Source organism: Ochotona princeps, chromosome 10, assembly GCF_030435755.1.
Source record: "Ochotona princeps isolate mOchPri1 chromosome 10, mOchPri1.hap1, whole genome shotgun sequence".
Lineage (NCBI taxonomy): Eukaryota > Metazoa > Chordata > Mammalia > Lagomorpha > Ochotonidae > Ochotona > Ochotona princeps.
Window position 1 is genome coordinate 53067090 of NC_080841.1, and position 17588 is coordinate 53084677.

Genomic DNA, 17588 nt, shown 5'->3' on the forward strand with positions numbered 1-17588 from the left:
TGCTCACCAGGGGGAAGCGGTTTGTGAGCCAACAGGAGGCTCCCCCAGCAGCCTGGCCCAGCACCACGGTGAAGCCTGCAGTGCGCATCAGTGTGCAGGGGTGAGAGACGGACCAAGGGGACACTCCCTGAAGGGCAGAGGTGCCTGGCCAGAGCCTGTGCTGCACTTGGGACAGCCTATCAGGCAGATGTGGCCTCTCTGTGCCCCATTAGAGCGAGCTTCTTGCCGCCCCACAGCCCCTCACCTGGAGAATCCTGGGGCAGGGACTGAACCAGCAGCCTTGCGGGAAAGAGGCAACTAGAACCTTAGCTACGTGAATGAATGACCAGCAAACCTAACCCACAGCTGTCCACCCAGAGCAACATCACAGATAAGCATCGGGCCCACCCTGGGAGGTACAGGAGCAGAAGGACCCTGCAGAGGTTCTAGCCTACTGAGGCACCTCTGGGGTGCAGGGTGGCCAGAGGAGCCTGGCTTGTGAACCCCAGACCCTCTGAAACGGGTAAATCACCTGCAAGAACAGCCTCCCAGCCCAGCAGGGCCGCAGATCCAGGGTGAGGGGTGCAGGGGCGCTGCTGGAGGCTGACGAGTGAGGCCTCCCTTGCCCCTCCCAGCCAAGGGCAGCTCACCTGTGGGGTCCTCAGGACGCAGGCTCTTCTTGGCAACCTCAGCCAGGGCCCCGAAGCCCAGGCCCACCGCCAGACCTGCAGGGGAGCAGGAGCACTGAGAACGTGCACAGAACCAGCTAGGCTGTATGTAGGGACCATGGCCAACACACAGGGCTTTGGAAAGAGGGGAAAGGTGCTGGGCTGGGCTCTAGACGTGCCATGCACCCCTACCTACCCCACCACCACTCCCCCTGCTGATAATCCTCCAGGCTCAGGGGCATTCGTGCTCCCCAAAGTAACAGACGCTGGGAAATATGGCAGAAAGGACCCAGCATCCACAAGAAGCTGGCCCAGGAATGGCCCGTGTGCCAAGGACAGCCACCACTGCAATATCCTGTAGGGTTCTAGAGGTGCACGCCGTTCTTGGTGAACAAACAGCAATGTGAAGGAGCTGTTGGTGGAACATGGAAGCTTTAGAAAAGTTAAAGATCAGGTATTCCCCAGGCCAAGGTCACAGGGACTAGGGGCTCAGGAGAGCACAGCTCTCACCCTCTGCTCTCCCAGTTATATGAGGCCCAAGACCCCACACCCCCTTCATGCCCCTGTCCACCAACTTGCTGGATGACCCCAGCTGCTCAGAGAAACCCAGCCGGAAGGCAAAGCCCACACAGGAAGCACAGGCCTCCCTAGTCCATGTCCTCTCCCTGCAAGCCCCTGCCGGCCGGCTCCAGGTGACACGCTGGGAGTAGAGACAGGCAGGAGGCAGCACCACCTGCCAGGGCCACAGGTGAGTCTGCATTGGGCACTCTGTTTCAGAGGCAAAGATACCTGCACCTGTTTCCATATTTTCTACAATAATTATGTATTTCTTGGTCATGAAAACAATGAACTTGTTGGGGAAAACCTTTTGAATAAATGAATAAATTTTAAAAGCAAAATAAGATAAATTCAATTTAAAAAATCATTTTGGGCCCAGTGTGGTAGCCTAGCAGCTAAAGTCCACGCCCTGCAAACACCAGGATCCCATATGGGCACCAGTTCTAATCCCAGTGGCTCTACTTCCCATCCAGCTCCCTGCTTGTAGTCTGGAAGGCAGTTGAGGATGGCCCAAAGCCTTGGGACCTGCACCCCAATGTGGGAGACCCAGAAGAAACTCCTGGCTTCGAACTGGCACAGCTCCGGCCATTGCAGTCACTTGGGGAGTGAATCAGTGCATAGAAGATCTTCCTGTCTCTCTTCCTCTGTGTTTATCTGACTTTCCAATTAAAATTAAAATTAAATCTGTGAAAAGAAAAATTGTTTTGGTGGGCCTCTGTAACGGCATAACAAGCTAATCCTTAGCCTACTAGTGCCAGCTACCCATATGGGCACCAGTTTGAGTCCCAGCTGCTTCACCCCTGAGCCAGCACCCTGCCTGTGGCCTGGGAAGGAAGCAAAGGATGGCCTACGCCATTGGCTCCCTGCACCCAAATGGGAGACCCAGAAGAATCTCCTGGCTGCTGGCTCCAGGCAGGGTCAGCTCCAGCCACTGAGGCCATCTGGGGAGAGAACCAACGGATGGAGGATCTCTATCTCTCCGCTCTCTGTAAAATCTGCCTTTCAAAGTAAATAAACCTTTTTTTTAAGAAAATTTCAGAGTATCACAGCAGTTGAGTTTCTGCTCAGGATAACAGAGGACTCTGGGCTGCAGCCTGGCCCCGCCCTGGCTGTCGCAGCCATTTGGGGCGTGAACCAGTCGACTGCAGCATGTGCCCACATACTACTTTTCAAATGAGATATTGTTGCAATACATTTTCCTGCCACTAGGCGGCGGTACAACTACACACCACCAGCTGTGATGGCCATTACGGCTGCTTAAGGATGCAACACTTCACAGCAGAGCACTCCCAACAGGGATGGGCACATGACAGTGATACCGAAGTGTTTGCCGTTGTTATCATTAATTCTATTCAGAATGGTTGCATCTGGGCCAAACCAAAGGAACCTAATGCAAATCCAACATAATCGCACTTAAAAAAAGAAGTAGCCTGTGAGATAAACTAATAAAATACTAACTCACATAATAAAATACAAATCAAATCAAATACGAATCACATCATTTCTACCAGAAACCAACACAGGACTATTACAGATGTCTTATGGGCTTGCATGTGTGCACCGCATCTTCAAATTCTGGTGTGTATTGAGTGCTCACGGACCAGCCTCACTTTAAATGCTCAGAGTGGCTGCTGGTTCCTGGGGCATGGTACATCACACTCTGGCAACCACAGGGAGAAGCCACAGTTACCTAGCAACAGTACATAGATGCAACCCCATCAAGGACATCCTGGCGTGATGCAAGAAGAGAGTGGGAGGCCCCTTCAGTGTCTTCTCTCCAGCCACTCTCCTCCCCCAGGTCTGGCGGGCACTGGCCACGGGACCAGAAGCCAACCACTGGTTGAACTGTAACTCCTGCAGCCTGCCCACCTCCACCCCACGCAGCACCATCCGACTCAGCACAGCAGGCACCCTTGCTGCCACAATGGAGTGCCCGGCTCTGGCGTTCCTCTGCATCTCGATTCGTACCTCCCTAGGTGCCACATAATTCCCAGGTTGCAGCACCCCCGGCCAGGGGCAGATGGCCTCTGCTCCACCAGTGACCACAGAGCTGGAGGCACTGCCTGGGGACACATCCCTCTACCTCCCGGGTGATCTTCTGACCCCTTGGCCACTCATAATGGGCATTTGTGTGGAACAGCCCGTGGTCATGCATGCATGCCTGATTATTTCTAACCTTTGGGAATAAAATTTGTTTTCGCTATGTGCACCTTACATGTGTCAGCGTTTAGCATGCTTGTCCTGGAGCAAGACGAGAGCCTGGAGTTAAAATTAATACACCCCAAGCCCACACCACCCCGTTAGGCTGTCACATGGCTCCCTGGCATTTCCAGGTTCCTGGGCAGAGCCAGCTCTGAAGCAGCAAGCACCTGTTAGGAAGCAATCCGCCCAAGGATCCCCAGAGGTGGCCTCCAGCTCCTTCTGGGGCTCTGCATGCCCCCTCAGGACCAGCCCAGCACTAAGCTAGGTGTTACCAACTGCCAGGCAAACAGGCTGCCCACGGCGGGCAGCCAGCATCATGCCCTGGGGCTCCCAAGCTCACTGTTCCCACTCTAGTGAACACAGAATCAACCCCGCTCACCCTCCTCCCAGCTGCTGACCCTGGCCTAATACAGTTTAGAATCCCAGCCAGGCGCTTCCTTCACCTAGACCCAGGGGGTATCCGGAAGTGATGCCAGGAAGATGAATCCCCAGGATTCCCCAGCCCTCATGGGGACCCCCATCCCAGGGCCCAGGCTCACCAAACACCCATGCCATGTAAAATGCCCCACCTCGGCCACCACTCAACTTTCAGGCCAGGGCATGCCTCTCTCCAACTCTGATCCTGGTTCTAAGCAACCCCCTGAGGCTGGCACTGTGACACAGCACATCAAGCCACTGTCTTCAAAAACCAGCATTCCATGTGAGTGCTGGTTCAAGTTCCAGATGCTCCACTTCTTATCCGGCTGCTTGCTAACAGGCCTGGGAAAGCAGCCAAAGACATCCAAGTGTCGACCCCTGCCTGTGGAAGACCCAGATGGAGCTCTTTGTTCCTGGTTTGGGCCAGGTCTAACCACAACCACTAATGGCAGAGTGAACCAGCAGATAACAGATCAGTCTCTAACTCTGCCTAAACGAATAAATCAACCTGGCCTGGCACACCACACCCAAAAAAGTTCCTGACCATTCCCACCCACCCCAGAAAGCAGCAGAAGGGACGGCAGTGGCCAGCAGAAGCCAGGGCTGTGGGTCTCCTCAAGGTGACCCGCTCAGGCCCCTTCTTCCCTGACATCCGTGTAGAGATTATGAGAGGCAAGCAGAACCCTCTCTCCTTCTCCTGGGCCAGCAGGCCACCAGGATGAGCTGAGGCCACCTGCATGCCAGCACCTGCCCCGCCCACGGGTCATTCTGTCCTCCTACTTGTCAATCACAACAGCCCCTTCTCCTCTCCTTCATCCGCGACCAGGAAGGAAGGCGCAGGAAATTATGGATATTGAGTCCACATGGAACTTGTGGAGGTGCCATGTAACGCCCAGTGGTTTTGCACTTGGAGACATTAGCCAGAGCTTAGAAAAGTGCCCAACAACTGGGTGAAGTCGGCCTCCCTCTCCCTGAAGAGTGTGGCTGCAGGAGTCAAACTACTTCTGTAACGTGTGTGTGTGTGTGTATGTGTGTACACACGCATGTCCTTTGTCACCTTTTGAGTAAAATTTGCCTTACATGTTAGCGCACAGAATTGTGTGTGCATGACAACAGCCTGCTTCCTTGCCATCACCTTGAACAGTCACTGGGCTTCCAATGCAGACTGATACCAGGGGATAACAAGAGCAAAACATAAGCGCCCTCCGCAAGTGCCTAAGGGCGGAGCAAGCAGGTAACCGTCCCCTCCTGGCTCTGGCTTTACCTGTTTACTGAGCAAGGCTCAAGGACATTTCTGTGCAGCCGCTGGGGCGGGGATGCCCGAGCATTCAAGATCAACCTCCACTCCACCTCTGGCACTGACTGGGAGCCAGCACCGTCCCAGGTCCCACTTTTACCAACACATCCAATAGCCCCTCTGGACTCAAAGGGCAACCAAGTCCACATAGAAAATGCTGCAGGACAGGCCTCACCTTGTCTTATATCCTCCAACAGCCCCCAGCCCCAGTGGAGGAGATGTTGGGGTGGGGGAGGACAGGTGCAGGGGAATGAGGAAGGGGAAGCTGAAGGAGCAGTGGAGGAAGCACAGGTTCTCAGCATCTGCCTCTCGCTTCCCAGAAGGGGACTAGGGGGTGGGAAGAACTAACCCAAGCCCTCTGCAGAGAAGCCCAGCTAGGGTGGCCTCAGACCCTGCCCGTAAGCTGGAGGCCTGGGCTCTAGACCAGTAAGCACCGCACCCTCCCTGGGCACCTGGCCAGCTTCCTGACTCATCTTCCTCAAAATGAGGCTCCGGCTCCCACACAGAGCTTCCAGGGAGGGTGGTGTGCAGGCAGGCCGAACACTCTGGAGAGCCAAGAGGCCATGCCTACCTGCGTGCCAGGGGGGCACAACTTTTCACAATCCCAGGATGCATCTTTTTCACTGCACTTCGAAGGGCTGGTGCTAAAGGAAAGGTGGAGTGGTCAGCTGAGTGCCACTGGGCTGGCCTTGTCTGCACTTCCTGCCAACAGTACCCAGCCAGCTCAGAGCACATACAGGGCTGCCACAGGGCGTGTGAGCACTGTCCCCCAGGCCTGCCCTACCACCAGCCATGGGGTCTCGGGGCATCACCACTGAGAGATGGCCAAAAGGGCCCTGGCAGGCCACAGCTGGGTCTCAGCCATGTCTGGAAGCAAGGACAGTGAATTTTTAACCAGACTGAATTATTCTTAGGTTTAGTATCCATTATCTTGGGAGCTTATCCTTTGTATTTCCACATTATCAGAGTATCCTTTTAAATAAGTAAAGATAAAGTATTGATACAGCTGGCAGCAGTTGTTTTAAATGTTCTTAACTCACCAAAAGTTTTATGATTACCACCTTTGTCCATCCTTCCAATGTTTGTGCTGCTTTTAATTTTTACCACAGGTAGATTTTGTAGTCAAGGAATGCAGGCGAACACAGAGCCCAGCATGAAGTATTATATCCTGCAAAAATACCTTCTAGAAAGTATGACAAAAACATTTTCACACAAATGAAAACTGAAAGAATGAATGACTTACAACCTGCATTATAAGAAAAAAGGAAATTGGGGACAGAATAGTGGCATAACACGCCAATCCTCTGTTATATGGCACTGGTGCCAGTTCGTGTCCTGGCTATTCCAGTTGCAATCTGTAAGATTTGCCTGCCACCAAGGAAGGAATACATCAGCCATGTATAGAAAAGAATTTAGATGGCCCCTATTCAGGGAACTGCGGGTCATGGGCTTCCCTTCCCCGTGTGGCAGAAAGACAGACGTGAAGCAGGGAGCCTCAGAGGAAAAAGAGCCAGGAAGAAACACGCGGGGAGTTTTAAACCCTCCTTGACACAGCTGAAGGGGTGGAGGGAGATACTGGTTTGTGTTGGTCATTGGTGCTGTAGTGCCCTGTTACCTGCGCGGCATGCCAGAATTCCAAGGTCCCTTCCCAGTTGTAGCCTGAGGCTGGGCTGGAAGCAGGCTCTGCCTTCCTCTGTTAACCATGGCAACCATCACAATCCAGCTCCCTGCTTATGACTTGGGAGAGCAGCGGACCATGACCCAAGTCCTTGGGCCCCTGCACCTACAAGGGAGACCAGGAAGAAGCTCCTGGCTTCAAATCGGCTCAGTCTGGCTATTACGGCCATTTGGGGAATAAACCATTGGATGAAAGACCTCTCTCTCTCTCCTTCTCTAAAATCTTTCAAATAAAAACTTTTAAAAAAAGAAAAAAAGGAGAAGTTCTAGGGAAAATGATACTGAATGTTATTATGGAAATACTGGGGAAAAAAGAACAGAAAATGGCCAAATATGTGAGTCAACCTAAATTCTAAATTCACATGAGTTGTATGAAGAAATGGCATTTTGTGAGGGTTAACAAGTCAATATGTGTGCTATGAAAAGTGAAGCAGTAAAATGCACAACCACATTAACAGAAAAGAGGAGGGGACGTAGATCTAAAGGAACCGCAAGGACTTAGCATTATTGGGAATGTAGCAGAGATAATCATTCCCACTGTAACACCAAGAATGCAACCTCAGAGTTGTCAGTGAAAGAATAGAAAGAAAGAGACTGCAGAAAGTAACAAACAATTCAAGTTTTGATGAACTAAAAAAAGACAGGAAAAAATAGCACTTGAGTTAAACAGTAACAAAAACTAAGACAGTAGATATAAGCTCCAGTATATCAGTAGTTGCATTAAGTATAAATGGGTTATTTTTTATAAGACCATCAGTCTCTGCTTAGAATGCAAAAAAAATTACATATGCTGTTCACAAAAGATAGACCTTACAGTCATAAAAAAATTAAAAGTAGATAAAAGGAGAAAGAGATGTTATGCTGCAAACATTAACCAAAAAAAAAAAAAAATCAAATACAGCTAAAATAATATCAGACAGGTAGACTTTCACAGAGATTAAAAGCAGCACAAGAAAAAAAGAGGTCACCCATAAAGATGTAAGAATCTAAATCTAGAGGAAATCAACATAACTTCCTGATATGTAAAGGACAAGATAGATTAATAAACCTATGAACATAAGACTTTTAAATACCTATCTGACAGTTCAGAAAATAAGTTTACCAGAACAATTACTGAATATCTCATCACAGTGATTAACAAACCAAACCAGACAGACTGATAGATCCAACAATGTCAGAATTTTTTCCTGAAACACATGGGCATTTACCAAAACATCCCCATCTGGAGTTAATAGCAAGACTCTTATTTTACAGAAGGAAAGAAACCAAAGCAGGATCCAGGCCACACAGGAAGCAGAGTTGGAATTACAGCCCAGCTATTATAATGATAGAAAGCTCAGTTCTGACTCAAAACCCAATACACAATCCTTCCATTTCATTCTTCAACAAAATCCAAAATCCATTGATCACCCTGCCTTGATCAGTCACAACGTTCCGTAGCCAACAACTGGCTGATGACCACCTTTGCCTCAACAAAATGAGCCCCTGAAACTGGAACAGCCCTGTCTTCCACCTCCATCCAGGTAGGCACCTGCTGCGACACAGGTTTGTGTTCCTATGGCACTCGGCCTCTCTGAGCTCTGCAGTAACGTCTTTCCCACAAACTGCCAGCATTGAACCTTTCTGCAGCCTGTGTCTACTCCAAATGAAGAAAGGCTAGAGAACACAGTAGGGTGGTTACCTCAAACCATTTGGGCAGTGGTTCACCAGGAAGCCATGTATTACCATGACAATGAAGAACATTTATATAGTTTTACACTGTTGAAACAAAACATACCTTTTGCAATGAGTGTTATTCTTGCTAACAATCTATGATATCAATTCTGATGTTTTCTATGCAGCTCTATTTATCTTTTTGTATGTGAGGGGGTGGGGGGCAAATGTTGATCCTGACCCATTCAACTGATTTCCCGCTTACTCTTGGTGAAGAAGGCCCAGAATTCACCTCTGGCACAGGAAAGCACTGAACAGTATGTCATTTCTGACATGGCTCCTCTTTGCTGCCATCCTGCCACTTCCAGGCTTCAACATCACCTATCAATTGTTGGAGCCACCAGGTGAGCAGCTCTGGCCACACCTGTGGGCTCAGCTCCAGCACCACCAGCAAAAGCATGGCAGCGGTCATCAGGTAGGCAAAGACCTTCCTGCCAACACGAGGGCTTTTCCTCCCTCCACCTGCCCACACTGTGCCCTCCAAGGAGAGCCCTCAACCCACACTGTACGGAACTGCCCTTTCTAGCTCCTGCATCTTCCTTAACCCAGAGGAGCCTGACTGTCCTGCCCCATCAAGACTGTAGTGCTCCACCAGCGTCTAACTCACCAGTGAAACTTCCATTCCATTCTTCCCAAACAGATCGCATTATTCACACTGCCTCCCCACCTACCCTAAGGACCCACAGGAAAGGAACACACCACTTCTAAACACCAAACTCAGATCCATGGACGAGGCTCGCCATGGCCTACAGCAAGGGGAAGAGATCAGGTGTAAGGAAAATCGTTCCCATCCTCAAACTCATGGGGGACAGAAGAGTCCCTCCTTTATTTTAATAAGACAGGTTACCCAGCTAATAGCCATTGGGCAAAGCCTGCCACATCTGCCAGAGACTTTAGACCATTAGAGGCCACCAGGCCGGTGATTTTCAAACTTAGTTAATAAGCAGTATTTAACAACAACATAAAGTCATAGAAGTACATATAGCAGCTATGAGCCTTCCGTACAAAAGTGCACTGTGACTTACAGAAAAGGGGAGCCGGCCTCTTGGATAAAACGGCTACACAAATCCCCAAAGAAAGTCATCAGTGAAGCTCTGGCACTGCTGTGTAAGCAATCGACTTTCAGTCACTGCAGCTCAGGCCATCTCACTATCATTCCACTGCTGAGCTGCCGGCCACAGCCCAAACATCTGGCTCCAGGGCACAAGAGAAGCACCACCTAGGAGCCCCAGTGAGGAACCCACGCCCACCCTGGGGCCTCCTTCCTGCAGGGGCTTCCAAAGAGGCTGACTGCAGGACAGGCAGAGGCATCGGCCGAAGCTGTAACTCACAGCGAGGCAGCCACTGCTGCCTGGCCTCAGGGGTCAGCTGAGGCCAAGCTGGAACCTAGCAACCGTGTCACCAGCCATGGAAAACGCTCCCCAACAGCCAACACCAGCAGTGGCCAATGCCCCGCTGTTTCCCAACTGCCCTCTCTGGGATCTCGCTGCAGCTCCACCCCGTTCCACCACCATGCAGGGCTAGTGTCTCAGGACAGGTTTAGGGGCACACGGCCACCTTACCTCCAAAGTTGGCCAGCCGCCCAAGGCGTGTAACTGGCACCTTCCGCTCCCGGGCCCGCTCGCTGAGCTGGAGGGGAAGAGAAAGAGACCTTGTAGAAGTAGCAAGTAGGGGGCAGGATCTGCCTTCCAATGTTCCTGCTGCTCCCCCACCGTCCAGCAGCTGCACAGCAGTAGCTCAGCCTGGCAGCCAATGTCTCCATTCCTGAGCACCCCAGGCCCCAGCAGCCAGGGCAAATCCCTAACAGGGAGGCTAATGCCCACGCCACTGTGAGCGGGGCCCACCCCAGCGCCACTCTGGGGCCCTCCCACACGCACCATCTGCTTGTGAGGCTTGCTCTCAGGGCGATTCTTGGCCTGCCGGGCCTTCTCAATGTCCTCAGCTGTGAGGCCCCCCATGGGGGACTGGTCCTGGTGGAAGAACCTTCGCTGGCTGCCCATGGCACAGAACAAGTCTCTGGGATCTGCAAAGAGCCTGCCATTGACTTTGCTCAGTGGGGAAGTCGCCTGGCCCGGGAAGCCAGGTTCCCTGAAGGGCCCACTGCCCACATAGGCAGGAGCCGGGCCCTCACTGTGGGCAGGATTCAGGGATGGAGCCAGCGGGTCGGGGGTGGAGGCCGCAGAGAAGTCTGTGGAGGTCCCTGCCACCTGTGACCCCGCAAAGTGCAGCTCGCCTTCCAGGTCCTCAAAGCTCTCGGTGGTGGGCGCAGGTTCTTCAGGTGCAGCCTGGCCCTGCCGAGTAAGGAGCCAAAGTCAACAAGGGAGAGCCAAGAGCCAGCCCAGCTCCCCTCCCTGCCCAACCGCCACCAGCCCGGCCTCACCAACTTCCCAGGGGTAACGTGATGCTATGCCCAAGTCCCCTTCTCAGCTGGGAGCCTGGACACACAGATCCACACGGCCACCAAGTCCCTTGCCAGGGCCAGGTCAAGGGCACTCCACTCTCCAACAATAGGCCCTTCCCCCTGGGGCCAGGAAAGGGCTGTGAGGGCTTTGAAGGGCAACTTGAGACCAAGGATGCAGAAAGCCTTGAGTGGCTGAAACACGGTGTGAGGCTGATGCAGAGAACATGGCTGGAGATCCCCCGCCACGCCAGGCAGAGCCTCCCTGCAGACCCAGGTCCTGTCAGCCAGCCCAGGGTGTGCATGAAGAGGCTTCTGTCCTGGAGGTGGTCACAGGTCTGCTCGTCCCTGGAAGCTAGCGGCAGTATGTGGGAAACAGAGGAAGCAAGGGATACAGGTATCTGTCTGTTTATCTATTTGGTAACAAACACCAAGGCCTCAGTTCTTCCTGCTTTTCTATTGGAATGACCTTGAGCTACTTGTTCATCTGAAAATAGCACCAGGTCTCCCTGCAGTCTTAGAGTTATGCAGGGCCAGGGTCAGGGACAGTGCCTGAGCAGGCTATTATTAGAACTGACCCGCTGCTGGAGGGAAGCCAGTGGCCTGGATCCCCATGCAGCTGAAGTGGATTAACTCTGGAGGGCTGTGTGCAGTTGCAAACAGCCAGATCTCCAAAGCCCCTGTGTGCTCAGTTTTCTAAGCTATCAAAGGCTCTGAAAAGATCAGACACGCTCTCCTCGGGGAGGTCACAGACTGGCTGTTGCCGTCATTTCACCCAAAGGAGAGGAGGCTGACAGCTGCCACAGCCAGCAAGGCCGTGCACTAGCAAACTGCGAGGTGAGGGTTCAAAGCCAAGGCTTACCCTCGGGCCACCAACAGCACGTTTCTTGGAGTGGATAGGAGTCATGATTGAGTCCCCTGGGCACACCTCAGCCAGCCAGGGACGAGGCATGGGGCAGGGCCCTGGGAGCCACAGTGCAGGCCTCTCCTGCCTTATAAGTGCCAGCTACCTGTCACTGCATCACTGATGGCACACGTGGTGGTATGCCACACATTGGCAATGAGGGGATCCCCCATGGGACTTAGACGCTGTAAGAGTTCACATGCCCACACCCTGAGAGGATGGAGCCCACAGGGAGGAGGAGGCTCCGACCATCTCAGCGTTTAGGGCACAGAGGGCAGCAAGATGGTCACTCTACCAAGGCAGTTCTTCTGCAATGGTGGATCATCACCCTCCAGCCTCCAGGGCATGCCAGGCCCACCCAAGGGGGAGCAGAGGGCTGGGGGAGGCCCTCTTGCTCACTTCTGGATCAGCCTGGTAGGGAGGATGACCTCATTTTCTGGGTGGCCCATGGGTCACTCACTCAACAGGAAGGCTATAGCTGCTCACCAGAAACATCACCGACTACACAGCCCGGCCCCCAGCCCAGCCCCGGCAGGGGCTGAGGCCAGGACTCTGTTCCCTGCCTCTTAATGACCGCAGGTCTCACAGCAGACCTCCTGGTGTCAGCTTCACATGAGAAACGGAGGGTCAGCACCTGGGCTGGCCCTGGCCCAGGACAGCAGGCGGGGGAGGGGCCGAGAATCCCAAAGCGGCCAGCAACCAAGGCCTGCGGCTACAATGAGATGGGGCAGGAACAGTGCCGTGATCTTGCCCAGGAGGCCAGCCAACCACAGACTAGGAGGATGGAGGAGGCAGGGTGGCCCCTGCCACGTACCGCCCAACCTGCACAGTGTATACCCCCACGCCGCACTCTTCATGCCCTCAGGACCTGGGTGCGCTGCAATCGGTGGGGGTTAGCGTGGCGGGGATGTAAACCTGTGCCTATCACTGAAGAGTACAGGCTTCAGGACCTCGTACAGAGGTAATTCCCTCTCCCAGGCAGTGCCACAGGCCTTCGGCAACAGCCATAAGCCTGAGAGGCAGCAGGGCCCCAAGCCAGGCAGCTATCCAGAGACACTCAACCAAAGTAGAGGAACCTGATGTCGGGCCTTGGCCTGGTGGTAAGACTGCCAGCATAGGGGTGCTGGCACAGGCTGCTCAGGTGGCTCCAAATCTAAGTGCTGAAACCTAGCCCCCCACACGATGATATTAGGAGGTGGCAGCCCTCACGCTCAGGACTCCTGTCTTTCTGGAAGAAGCCCGACACCTCCCCTGTCCTCTCTGCCACGTTAGGACACAGAGAGAAGACAGCATCCGCGAGTCAGGAAATGCATCCTTAGCAGATAGCACTTCCTGGCGCCTTATTTTGGGACTGTCCAGCCTCCGTAAACAGGAACAGCAGGTGTCTGACTGAGGCTTCCTTCCACGTTACAGCAGCCAGGGTAGCGCACAGGGAGCCTGACCCCTCAGGAAGGATGGAAGGCTGGGGTCTCCCCTCCGCCCAGGCAGCCAGGTGTCTGTCCTGTCTCCCATTCCTGACTCCCTATGGTCCCCAAGAGCAGCTATCCTCACCAGCCCCCCTCCCACTGTCACAATGGGCCTCCCCTTACCTGCACCGTCCCCAAGACCATGCCAATTTGATCCGCGGCCGTGGACTGCAGGGCCCTGGCTGCCAAGATGAGCTCCCCGCCAAGGCCCAAGTGCTGGAGGTGGGTTTCCAAGGTCACCCAGGTCAGCTTGGCAAGGCCCTTGGCCAGCATGATGGCATCTCCCAACATGGCAGCCATCCTCCAGGCTGGAAGAGAAGGGGCTGAGTCAAGGAGGGACTCCTCACTCGCACAGAGCAGCTCCACACCCAGCTCTAGCTGTCTGCCACTTCCATACAGCTCTCCTCCTGCTCCAGGCCCAGAGGAAAGAAAAGGGCCCAGGCTCAAGGCAGACTCCAGACGGCTCCCAGGGCACTCAGCAATTGAGGGGGACTGGACACCACTTATCACTTTCCCACATCCCTACAAGCAGGCCTCATGACACCACACAGAATGTGAGGCTTAGGGAGGCCAGGGACCAAGAGACCACCGCAGACCATGGGGCAGAGGCTTCAGGGAGGGGGCTCTAGCCTCCTGGTCTTTCCTATGGACCAAAACCCATCAGTGGCCAGGATTACCTTACTGCCAAAACAGTTTCCAACAGGTGCCGGGGGCTCGAGCCTCAGTGACTACAGCTGCCTGTCCCTTCCCAGCCGCCTTTGCTCTGCCCTGCGAAGCCCTTGACAGCTGCTCACAGACTGTGGGACAACCAGAGCCTGTCCTGCCAGCCTACCCTACTGCCATGTGCTTCCATTCTGGCTCTCACCCCATGGTGCCTTCAATCTTACAGGCCCCAGGCAGCACACGCACATGCACACACACACGCGCACGAGCACGCACAAACACACACACAGCAGCGGCAATGCTGAGGAGGCTGCGCGAGGGAGCATCAAGGTGGGGCCACCTCCTGAACCCTGCCCTCCTCGGCTAACCACGTGCCTCATACTGCCTCTTTTTCTTCGTGCCTGATCACAGCATCAAGCATGCTTCCTGATGTAAGTCAGGCGCAGAGAGGTCAAAAACTGCCCCAGTTGTCATTAACCACTAGCAGGGGCCAGGCACCGAAGGCTAAGATGGGGCCTGTGAACATTCTGGAGGTTGATGAAGAACACATGAAGGTTAAGGGTCAGCAGCTCTAGAGAGACATCCCAGGAGCACCCGGGCAAGGGCTGGGGCAGCTGGGCCAACAGAGAGGGCGGGGTCTGCTCTAAGTCCCAGAAACACTGGCTAAACACCAGAGGGCAGGGTGGTGTGTACAGTGCCCCAGTTTGGGTACCCAAATGAGCAAACGTGAGCAGCCGGGGCAGGGTCCGGCCACACTCTGGATGCTGGCATGTCTGGTAGCAGGGATCTGATCATTTTGTCACACCAATGAGCAGAACAGGTTGGGGAGACAGCGTAAGAGCACCAGCAAAGGGTCCTGGACCAGAACCCACAGACTTCAGACTTCCAGATTCCCGGGAGCACAGGCTCTCCTGGGCGAGGTGAAAGCTACTTTTATTTAAAGTGAGAACTGCAGTGACAGATCTATTAATGCGTGGGGGTCTGGAACACTGGGATCCCTTGCCACCCCACCCCAAGTGATAGGACTGAGCTGCTGTCTTTGTGAATCTTTGTGAATGACCTAATGACATTGTCATTACAAAAGAGAAAACTCAAGCTGGGGGCTGGGGGTTCACTACCCAGTAGGGGTCATGCAGCTCTGGAAAGCCTGCCCAGACCCCACATCACGTTGCCTCCACAAACTCCTGGTCCAGTGACTGAGAGGCCTTTTTAGCTGCAGCAGGCACAAATGAGCCCCCAACCTCACGATCAAGGCCAAGGAGACTTTTAGACAATGATCATCCCATTGGAAGGGACAGGAGACAGGCAGGGGCGCTGCCCAGCCCATCCTGAGTGGTGCCATTTCACACCCTCGGCTCTGCTCTGCAAGAACAAGGGCAAGCCCTGTAGATCTGCTGCCCAGGACTAAGACAGAGCTCACACATGACCAGCACCAACTTGAACCTGTCCCAACACCGCACTTCACTCACCATGCTCTCAAGTCTGGGGAGAAGAGCCACCAAGGCCCCAGGCTGCAGAGTAACAGAGTTTTGAGAGACATTGAAGCAACAGTGGAAACAGGCCCTGGATACATCCACCCTGAAGGACCCTCGCATGTGCCTGCAACCCCATCCATAATGTGAGGCTTAGGGAGGCCAAGGACCAAGAGACCACAGCAGACCCACTGCCCCAGGGAGCCCCAGAAATAAGTCCTGCTGTAAGTCCCACCTCATCCACTGTATGGCATCAAATCTTCCTCCAAATGTTCTTTCAAAACCTATCCAATTCAGGCTAAAAACTAATTTGATCTGAATTTTCCATCCAAGTTATTATGATCATATGCTAAAGTTCACTAAAGGAAACTTTGCTAAGTGTGTTTTTTAGTTTTATTTTAGCCAGTTGAAGTTGCCCCTGGTACCAATGGGAGTGCAATTTTATTTTTTTTTTAAGATTTATTTATTTTTATTGAAAAGTCAGATTTACAGAGAAAAAAAAAGCCAGAGAGAAAGGTCTTCCATGCACTGGTTCACTCCCCAAATGGCCAACGGTTGAAGCTGAGCTGATCCAAAACCAGGAGCTTCCTCGGGGCCTCCCACAAGTGCAGGGTCCCAAGGCTTTGAGTCATCCTCGACTGCTTTCCCAGGCCACAAGTAGGGAGCTGGATGGGATCCTGGTGTGCGCAAGGCAAGAACTTCAGCCACTAGATGTTGGGCACCAGGTAGGACGTCGCTTGAGTTGCCTACCTCCCATGTCGTGCCTGGGTTCAAACCCTGGCTCTGGTCCTTACTCCAAATTGCTGCTGATGTAGACCCCGAGAAGCAGCACATGCGACCCAAGCACCTGTGTCTGCCATGCATATGGGAGTCCCAGGCTAAGTTCCCTCCTTCTGGCTTTGACCTGGTCCAGCTCTGGCTATTCGACCTGAAAAGCCAACTCCTTAAAGAGGGGAAAGAATCAATAAAATAGACTCCCCACTTAAACCCCTGGATTTGGCAACTCTGAGTGGTAATGATCACTCTCAGTAATGCCCTAACTGTATTTCCCTGGCTATGTTGACACATACAACACACACTCTCAAAATATAGGGGGAAATGTCATTTAGAACAAAGTGGCACACAGTAAGAGGTGGCCAAGCCACTCTCTGCCCAAAAGCTTACGTCTGTATGTCTGATGAACTCCCAGCTGCTGCCAAGTCTCACCCCAAGTGGCAGGTACAGCCTGGGGAGCTGCCAAGAGGTCTTTCCTCCAAGAAGATGGTCTGGGGCCCGGTGCAGTAGCCTAGCGGCTAAGGTCCTCGCCTTGAACACACCGGGATCCCATATGAGTGCCGGTTCTAATCCCGGCAGTTCTGCTTCCCATCCAGCTCCCTGCTTGTGGCCTGGGAAAGCAGTCAAGGACGGTCCAGAGGGACCCTGCACCCACATGGGAGACCCGGAAGAGGATCTGGGTTCCTGGCTTCGGATCAGCACATCACTGGCCGTTGCGGTCTCTTGGGAAGTGGACAGAGGATATTTCTGTCTCTCCTCCTCTCTGTATATATCTAACTTTCCAATAAAAATTTTTAAAAAAGATGATCTGTCCATGCACAGCAACAAGTCAATAAAGCCAGCCTGCTGATAAAGCTCTTGTAGAGCAGATTAACACACTGAAGCTTATTTCAAAGCTGCAGCCTAGACTCACCCCCACTAGATGAGTCCTCCTTACCCACTGTGCAGGGGCTGTGCTCTAAGCTCCCCTCCTAGTACTAAGGGAGTCATCTGCACCCTAAGCAAAGCCACGTACATTCTGCAAAGGAGTTATCTGTCCCCAAAAGAACAGAGAAGAAACAGAGAGCCAGCTACAGCAGGAGACTCCCTCCCAGAACTTTTCTCACCTTCTGATCTTCAAAACCTGGGTCCCAAAAACCCCACTTTTAACTCACTGCAATCCCAAAGTGACTTCTGGCTCAACTGCCTTGAATAAATCTTGCCACAAAACCCCTCCAGGAATGAACGGACAACTAAGCACTCAGCAACACTAGGTGTTTCATCAGTATTTAAAAATAAACAGAGGCCTAGATCCATGGCATAGCAAGGTAATACCTTGCCTAAGGTGCCAACATGCTGGATAGGTGTTGATTCAAGTCTCAGCTGTTCTGTTTCTAATCCAGCTCCCTGCCAAGATGCCT

General features: G+C 53.1%; 1 protein-coding gene across 1 annotated transcript in view; it reads right to left on the reverse strand.

Moving 5' to 3' along the window:
* COQ8A (coenzyme Q8A) overlaps nucleotides 1–17588 on the reverse strand; it is a 39637-nt gene that overhangs the window by 7585 nt on the left and 14464 nt on the right. Inside the window, exons 2-5 of the mRNA XM_004578847.4 lie at nucleotides 13403–13587; nucleotides 10389–10802; nucleotides 10074–10140; nucleotides 630–704 (exon numbers count right to left, since the gene is read on the reverse strand). Of these exons, the coding sequence (XP_004578904.1) occupies nucleotides 630–704; nucleotides 10074–10140; nucleotides 10389–10802; nucleotides 13403–13579 (733 nt within the window). The 5' untranslated portion in view covers nucleotides 13580–13587. The remainder of the gene's footprint in view (nucleotides 1–629; nucleotides 705–10073; nucleotides 10141–10388; nucleotides 10803–13402; nucleotides 13588–17588) is intronic.